At 26.6% G+C, this 9,919-nt stretch overlaps 1 protein-coding gene across 1 annotated transcript; it reads left to right on the top strand.

Moving 5' to 3' along the window:
* Window positions 1–508: 508 nt before the first annotated feature.
* On the top strand, window positions 509–3,743 carry LOC113383213. The gene is made up of 13 exons (XM_026621459.1): window positions 509–579; window positions 650–860; window positions 928–999; window positions 1,364–1,512; window positions 1,575–1,755; window positions 1,818–1,877; window positions 1,938–2,114; window positions 2,187–2,334; window positions 2,395–2,530; window positions 2,725–2,963; window positions 3,027–3,183; window positions 3,339–3,465; window positions 3,570–3,743. Exons 1-13 carry the CDS (start codon window positions 509–511, stop codon window positions 3,741–3,743), a joined length of 1,902 nt encoding a protein of 633 aa, XP_026477244.1.
* The last annotated feature ends 6,176 nt before the right edge of the window (window positions 3,744–9,919 follow it).

Consider the following 9,919-nt stretch of genomic DNA (forward strand, 5'->3'; position numbering starts at 1 on the left):
ATAATTGTACTTAAATTGGTCTTTTCTATATTTATATTCTTAGTTTAATGTACACTCCGTTGTCTTAAGACTATCCGGTCTTTGTGGAAATGCTAATAGATTTATAAGCCTTGATGGACTATCATCGCCTGTTTTGAAAACTATTCTTCATTGGGCATATTGTAATTGCTTACATAGTGATATATCAATAGATGTTTGCCAAGAGGTAATTATTTTTGAGAAATTCTATAAATGTGTTTTTATTTTATTTATTTTTTCATTTGTAGATTATAAAATTAGCAGAAAAGGCTCCAGTTCTGACGTCATTAGCAGAAAGCTGCAAGATGTTCATAACTAACATGGAAATAAATATCGTAAGTTATAAAATATAATATGTTGATTTTGAAATGCAAAAAATATTATTTGTTAAGTTATTATTAATTTTGTACATTATTTTGTATATTTTAGGTATAGAGAGTATTATTATGGATATGTATATATGTCTTACGCAATGTATAGATAATTTAACATGCAAAGACTCACAGACACCTATTCAATTGTGTCACGCATTCAAAAATGGAATGAAAGAAATTGCAATAGGTATAAAACATAATTATTTGCTGATTAAACCTAGAAGAGCTCATAATGTAGTATATATTTCTATTTCCAGCTTGTGCTCATTTCTAGAACTTTGTTTAGATTTAAAAATCAACTGCAACAATTTGCATACGTTGGACAGACATGCAATATTACGATATGCTTTTAATTTATTTCCTACATTTGTCAAATTATTATACAAGGGCTTAAAATGCGCATGGGACTCGTTCAAAACATTATCACCTTCTCATAAACAAGAGCTCGCTCAGTATGTTATTCCTGAGGTCAGTTAAAATGTGAGTATACACATGTAAGAAAGTAAAAGTTTTTATGATGAAAAATTCTTTATAGATTGAGGGTTTCCTCAACAGTTTTACAACAGTTTTTGCACATGCCAAACTGGCTGTGGAGAAATTAATTGAAGTGAGTTTTAGTAGAAATTGCTAGTAGAGTGATATGTTAGTAATTCATATGCACAAACATACTGTATATTCATGTAAACACTTGATTAAATGTATTCATATTTATATTAGACTGCATATGACACTGTATTAGGTCTTAGGGTCTAACTTATACACTTTATCACGATGAAATATATATTTAATCACATTTTTATTTATATTAAATGTTAGTATATGTTATTCAGTGTGGCATATTTAAAATTTATTATTGATGTACACCAAACATAAATGCATCAGCAATTTGCATGATGATTTTCATGTTAATCATTGTTAGAATGTTTTGAAATCAATATTCAAAATAATCATTCATATTTATCATATTTTAGATTGTTGAAGCAGAGTCAACATCTGAAGGCGCAAGCAGGTCTAAAGTTATTTCTCGAAATAAATGTGATTATGGATATAATGAATTGACTATATTGAAAATACTTCACAGCAAAATTACTTACTTAATGCTTTATGGAATTGATAAAAGGTGATAATTTTTAACTTAAAAGTAAAACAAAATAGTATCTTTGATTAAAATAATTATTTCAGGGAATGTTTTGATGAAATGAGTCAAAATGAGCAGTACAGAGCAGTCACACACAATTTTGATATGATTAGTGAAGAGTTTCCATTATTTATTGTAAGACTTCAAGAAGTTATTTCTACTTTGGATGATAAATATGACCCATATGAATTTAATTTTGGATTCAAATTGACTACTACCACAGTGGTAACTAGAAATTATTTATAGATTTTGTAATATCATAGTATTCATAATTAAAATTTTTATAGGCTGGAATATTGCAAAGAATAATTACAAATGTGGATATTGCAGAAAAACTTACTGAACAGGTTTATTACATATGAAAGCTAATTTTTAAGTATAAAAATATAACTTAATGTTATTTTCAGATGTGCTTTATAATGCAAAGGGAGAGATTCACACAAATTATGAAATCCTTAGGCATTCTGAAACCAAAACTCGAGAGTAAGGATAATGACTCAACAAGCAATATGTTGTTTGAAAGCTCTTCAAAAACAAGCTGGTCCGGAAATAGAAATAAAAATCAACCAGAATTAAACTGCCAAGTATGAAAACCTTCTAGCACATGCTATTATTATTTTTCAACAAATATTAAATGTTATTTCAATTTTTTACAGTTAGTTTTAGGTGAATATTTGCTTACCTCTCCAAGCTCCGATCATAGCATGTTAGCTAGAAAAATTACTAGGTTATTATACAATGAGATGCACACAGACATGGAGTTTATAATAGTCTCTACGAGGGAAGATAAGTCTCCTTTATCAGGTATAACAATTAATATAAATATGTACCAAGCATCTTTAACTTACTTAATATTTTTCACAGAAATTCCCTGTCCTATAGAATCAAATTTAAATTCACCAGAAGCCATTGTAATATATGCACACCGTGTTATTGTAGCTGCCAGATGCCCTTGGTTCCGGCGAGCATTACTGTCTGGAATGATTGAAGATAGAAACAGGTATTAGAATCTGAAATATACTATCATATTTTTTTTATGAAATTAATTAAAATAAATAAATTTTAATTGAATAACAATTTTGTCATAGAGTCCTTTTCTTAAATATACCAATAAATATTTATATGCCAATGATTATTGCATTATGATTTTGATAAAATAATTATTATTATATTTTTATTTAATATTTATTTCAGAAAAATAGTGATATATGATACAAGTCCAAACGTTTTCAAAGAGTTTTTGCATTATTTATATGGAAATGGTGTCAGCCAAACTTGTATTTCGAATCAGGATGCATTATCAGAACTAATGTTATTAGCAGATCGTTATGAAGTGGATGAACTAAAGAAAATAACAGAATTTATATTAATCACTGGAGTGGATGACGATTCAGCTATTTTCTTGCTAAGCATTTCAGATCAAATTAATGCAGGTAAATTAAATAAAACTCGAATAAAATGAATCTCTTTATTAATTGTTGTATTTTATTTTTTAGAGGCTTTAAAAGCAACTTGTTTAGAATATATAGCTATTAATCCTACTTTGATGAACAGTGATCTATTCAAAAAGTTGTCTGAAGATTTGCAGAATGAAACCGCGGAATTTGTTAAATGGAAAACACCATCACGAAGGGCAAACAAATTTAGGGATAGGTAAATATATTTAGAAAGTATACTGGACTTTTTTTTAAAGCTTAGATCAGACAATAAAGAATTTCTTTGTTTTCTATAGAAAATAGAAGAACTTTAAATCACATTTACTATTAGATTTTTTCCTAGATTTTTTTTGCTTTTTTATTTTCAAACAGAATGCCTTGTATGCCACCTTCTCCACCTAGATGTACACGCTCAGATAGCATGAATATGCAATCACAAGTTCAAGAAAGGGACACTTTTGGAGATTTAGAAGAAATGATGTTACACGGAGACCACTCTGTAAGTATAAGAGTATTTGTGGTACAAGTGCCTTAAACAGTTACCAGAATATTAGATTTTTTTTAAAACTTGTCTATTTATTCCTACTGTTCTTTTATTTTCAGTCTATTCTCTCATTGGATTCCCTTAGTAATGATTCCGACGAACATTTGGAGTCCTGTTTGGCTTTAATTCGCGATATCGTAGGAGATGCTCCGAGCAATGAGACTCTTATTAGGGTCATATTAGCCGCCGACTACGACATAAACAGAGCAGTAAACTTCTTTTACAGCGAATAAATAAGTGGAGGTAAGAAAAAATTAATTTTGGTTAATAATCGGAGATTCCAATGGCATTTGAGATATTTCATTTAAAAGCGCCGCAAGGAAAGGTTATACTTGATTATACTTATGTTAAATTGAATTTCCATCGTAATCTAGTTCTCAAAAATGCTATTTTGATCAAAGAAATTCTTTAAAAATTTATGAAATTTTATTTTAATAACACGTTTAATAGTATTAACGCTAATTTCTAACTAATTTTAACGTAGTAGTAATACACATAAATATTAGACAACGTTATAAATTTATTTTAGTGATCATAGATACGTCCAATATATTATATATATTCATTAATATTAGTAATAAATATTAGAAACAGATTTTAAATTTTATAGTAGAATCTAAATTCAAATATATACGAGATCTAAATGAAATTTCTAAAAAACCTATAAATTTGTTTATGTTTACTTATTATTAATCAAGTTGAAAGTTGGCAGGACCACTTACATGATTAATAAAATTTATTTTTAAAATCAGGTTCATTGGCCTAATTTCAAAAGAATACATTCCTGGCGCGTCTAATATTTAAATAAAACCCAACAATTTTTGAATTTTCATTATAGTAATCTAACTAATTCGCATAATCTTTTAAATTTAAATTACGGTTGTGCATTAATTAGATGCATAAATTAACCCTTTAAAAGCTTGCACTATTTTCGAATAAATAAAAAATATAGAATATATTTATTCTATTAGAAATATAGAATATATTTATCTTTAGAAACTGGATAATAAGTTAATCATGTGCAAAAGAGGAATATTTATAAATATAACATTACCAATGTTTGGATTGTAAATATTCATTAATCGGAAATTTATTTCATAAGATAATAAATATAAATGCCTATGTAATGTCAACTATTAATTGATATGAATTAATTCGCGAATTTAAAGTAAGGAAGTCTTTACAAAGAATCGTTAATTTAATATGATATGATCAGTAATTTATTGGGCCACAAGTTTGATGCCTCTGATTGAATCCTTCTGAATATAATTCATAAAAAATTAAAGCACGAAATAGTGAATCTAAAAGCATGTTATTCAATGTGAAATATTATACCTTGTAATGTGAAGAATAGTTGTTTACATAATATAATGGTTCTTTAAGTGATATTTAACTAATATGAGTAAAAGCAATTACAAAAAATCATATAATTAGAAAATTGTGCAATTATTGTATATCATTAAATGGTTATTGTAATGTTCGACAATAACGTTAAAATTCAATGTGTATATCTTATATTTTTAAATTATTTTATTAAAAATATTGTATTTATTTTTGGTAATCATATGTATTAGGAAATTACTTATGTGATAATTCATTCGTAAAATGAAACTTTAATTCGTAGAAGAATTAGTCAATATAATTAGAATAAATATTATTTATTCAGTTGATCACGTGAGCTGTTGATATATAAATATGAATAGAGTAATTATTTTTTGTGATTATTTAAATGCTATTCCAACATGGAATCGATTTGGAGATAAAGATAGTAATAAAGAAGTAATAAAGGATATAATGTTTTTTTTATATTTATTTAAGTTACGATATATATATATATATATATATATATATATATATAATATAATAATATTATCTCGTGAAAGTTTGAATTAATTCGAAACTCGTCAAAAAAGTAATAATACCCGGAAGCCCTTGTGAATAATTTGTGCCAACTTATTCCCTTGACTTGTTTACACACTTTGTATCCTTAGTATTACAATTGACCTCCGGATTTAACGAAAACAAAAACATATACCTTTTTGCCTTCATGATAAATTTGTAATATTTTGCGTAAAGAAAATTGTCTTGCTCTGGAAAATAATTGGAAGGCGCTGGAAAAACTGCCACGTGGGATAATTGATAAATAATTGGTGATAATAGATTTAAGATGATTAAATCGAATTTGGAATTCAATAAGAAATTCATAATTTTGGGCTGTAATTTTTTAATACATAATATATTAAAAACGGTAAATTAAAAAAAATATATAGTAAGTTACTAAACAGTAAGAAACTATATATTACGATTTATTCACTACTTAAATTTAGACTAATCATAATAATTATTATAGAAAATACAAATATTAGGATTAAAATTAAAAATCAATATTTAAAATAATCCTAATAAATTTCAAAGATTTCAAATTAGTATTATATTTAATTTAAATAAACTATCGTTTTACACCAATTTTTTTAAGATTCAAGATGATTTTTTTATATTATTATTATCTCTTTTATTGACAACTGTCCAGTAAAGGACATTCAATAAATTTGATGAATTTACAATAGTCGGTACAAAAAGGACATTGTATACTACAAGGGGGCATGTTGGAAAAAACAACTCAGTAGTTGTTTTTCCGTTCGATATAAATTCACAATTATATAATTTTAACTATTTACTTATTAAATAATATCTTATAAATAATGATTAAGTTATTTCCATTTTTTATCAGGAGAGTTGATGACCTTAAAAATAAAAAATCTCTATTAAAGGATTATTATTATTATTATTATAGAAAACATAAATATTAGCACTAAAATTAAAACCGATTTTATCAAAATCATCTATTATATATCTTTTTCAATTTTAGCATATTAATTCCATTCTTCAACTTATTAATTTGAATTTAAATGAACTATATCCTTTCATATATAATAAATTGAAAACGAAAATTTTTAGTAAATTTTTCATAATAAATCACTAACTAATAAGAAATAAGTCATGAGCCATCCCAGTCTTATTAAATCCCAGTAAAATAAAATAAGCTTAATAATAATAATATTATTATAGAAAATATGAATTTAAAAATAGATTTTCATTATGATCGCCTTATTTTATTAACTAGAACTACTATTAATTAAATTATTAAACAAATCTTAAAGATAATCCATAAAAACAGAATTTTTTTTACATTTGCCGCGGTAACTTTATTAGATAATTAAAATCTAATAAATCTAGGAAATCTTGTCATCTAATAAATCTCAAAATCTTGTATCTTGGAAATTTAATGTATCAAAGAAAGACAAAAATTTTGTCGAAATTTCTAGAAAAACACTATTTTTTATGTCACACATATATGACTGATATCGCTCAATATTAAAACTTTTCTTCTTCTATCAAATATATGTCTGACATGGCTCATGTAGAACTTCTTAGCGTCAAACACATATGACTGACAAGGAAAATTTAACTACGTATATGTAGTTAGTAAGAAATATATTTCTTATTTTATTAATATGTGTAATCTTTTTTAATCCTACAGTAGTTGTAGATTTTGGGTAATGTGTAAAAATTACTATAATAAAAAACTATTAAGTAATCTGTTTAGTTAAAATTACTGATAATTTTTGTATCAGTGAAGTCAACGTGTTTGATCTATTGTAAGTATTTTTTATTTATTCATTTTACAAGCCGTCGATATAATAATATTTTAATAAGGCTTAAGTCAATATTTTATAGGTTTAATATAATTTAATTAATTATTAGCTAATTTATCACTTATTTATTTATTATTTAATTTATTTATATTTAGTTAATTTTAATTATTTTTAAATATAGTTAGTTTGTTGCAAGTATTTTTTTAAAAAGTTAACAAGTATTTTAATAATCTTTACAATATAATAATTTTATTTAACAAATTTAGGATTATGATATTTTAACAAATTTAAGTGTCTATTATTGTTGTAAGTAATCTTTCAAACATTTATTGAGTATACAATAAGCAATCAGCAAACAAATGGCAGCAATAAATATCTGAATGAATTATCAGAAGGTGTTAGTCATTGGGTTTTTGTCATTTAAATCACATGTATGTAATATATCCTTTATATTTCGGACAAAGTCTATGCGAATGTCGACTGCTGTCGCTAGCTGGCTCGCTCGCTCTAGTGGCCCCCGTGTGAGCGCGGGGATCAATAGACCCCAAACGAGCGGGTGCGGGGCCGCCCTCGTAGAGGGAGTACGCTCCGTGCAAGTACAAGGTCTCGCACGGATGTTACACTGTTAACATGTATATATTGGATGGTGAAAATTGAATTTTTTAGTTATGAGGAAATATGAAATTTGACCAAAATGATAAAATTGTGAAAAATGAAATTAGTAGTTAAATTATGGTCCAAATTTTTATTTTGAATGATTGAATCTTATGGAGAATATTAGAGTCCGTTTAAGGGGATATTCTAGTGTAGAAATTCAAAAAAATCGTTTTTTTATTTCATATTTTCAAAGTTTAACTATCTAAGAATATAGGTACGAGAAGGTTTTTGAAAATTTGAATTATTTTCGGAGATATAGGCATTTTACTGACTCGGTCTCCATACTGGTTTGGCTTCACGCAAAACTTTAAATGCGTTTTTCTCACAGACTTATTCAGTACTGCTGACACGATTTCTCGAGTTCTACTCGACCGATTCACTTGAAAAGTTCAGAGAGTCTTGTTTATAGACCTATCTATAGCCCGAACTAGGATTATCCCCAAATTCCAATTTTTACTATTTTTAAAAAAATTGAGAAACTCAAAAAAAAAAAACAGTAGAAAAACACTTTTTATCAAACAGTCGCCAATTTGTAAAAAAAATTTTTTTCACTCATCGCTAGTTCGGACGATTGCGACATCATTGTAGATTAATAATCTTTTTATTTCTTTTATTTCGGATGACTAGGAGGGCTGAAATCATGTCAAGATGGTCAAGACTAAGGTGCCAATTTTTTGAGACCCCCCACTTCATTAGCTGCCAGTTTCTTCAATTTTCAACTTTTTTTTTAATTTATGTATCATAAGTAAATATTGTAAGTGGTAAAAAAATGAAAAACATTCAATGCTTTGTTTTACGACACTTTAAAAATGACCTAAAACTCATCGCTCTACACTAGAATACCCCAATTCAATAATAACTAGACAATAATATATTCCGTTTATCTTTTATATTATCTTATGAACAATACTATATTCCGTTGGTGAAAACTAAATTTTTTAGTTATGTGTAAACATAATATTGCGATCAAAATAGTCAAATTGTAAAAAGTGAAATTATAGCCATAATTCTTATTTGGGAAATGATTGAATTTTATGGACAATATTGTATTCCGTTTGTCTTTATATTATATTCCGTTAAATAAATTCAACTTTTATATATTTCGGTTAAATATTGATATGAGGGAATAAAATATTAATAAACCAGATAAGTAAACAGTTAAATGTTTACAGAGTTTGCAGATTTTTGTAAAAGGTGAAATTATAGTCATAATTCTTATTTCGAAAATTATTGAATTTTATGGGCAATATTAAATTCCGTTTAAATTTATATTATTTTATGGACAATATTATATTCTCTTTATCTTTATATTATCTTACGGACAATATTGTATTCCGTTAAATAAATTTAACTTTTACGAATTTTTGTTAAATATTATAATGCAAGAATAAAATATTAATAAATTAGGTAAGTAAACAGTTAAGTGCTTGCAGAGTTTGCAGAGAGATATTCGTCATGAAAAAAAATTGTGTATAGACGAATATACTCGTCATATACAGTGACCATTACGGCTATTGAAATTGAAATTCTTAAAAAATTCAAAACTCATTCCCAAACACAAATTGTTTAGAAATATATATTAAGATTAAAATATTGAAATGGAAGATGGGTTGGTTAATAAATGCAAAAATAATTAAACGAATAAATAATATAAAAAAATTATATAAAGGTAAATAATAATCATGATAGACAAAAACAATCTCTTTGATAGACATGACAAAAAATAGTTTTGAAATAAACAGGCTTCATGTTGGTTGGAGGTGTATCTAAATAAGTAAAAATTTGTAGTATCGCTCTTTAACAAAATTTACTTCAACATGTGTATCAATATCCTAAGTAAAATTTACTTCAAAGAAGTAAAATTTACTTTTACGAAGAAATTTACTTCAAAATATGTATCAATATCCTAAGTTTTCGGTTCATCATTGACAGTGTACGATATCTGGTCACCTCGGCCCCGGAGCTTGCGCATTGTGGTAGTAAACCTTGCGCCTCGTTTCATGGAAGCTACGGGCTGCGCGCCGTCCGACGAAGCACAAACAGTGCCGAACCCGTCATTCTTCGAAAGCAGGCTGCGCCGAACATCGCCGCCTGCC

The sequence above is a fragment of the Ctenocephalides felis genome, unplaced genomic scaffold (assembly GCF_003426905.1).
Source record: "Ctenocephalides felis isolate EL2017-DRISC unplaced genomic scaffold, ASM342690v1 CF-g0.4_SCAFFOLD_03570, whole genome shotgun sequence".
In the NCBI taxonomy this organism is placed as follows: Eukaryota; Metazoa; Arthropoda; class Insecta; order Siphonaptera; family Pulicidae; genus Ctenocephalides; species Ctenocephalides felis.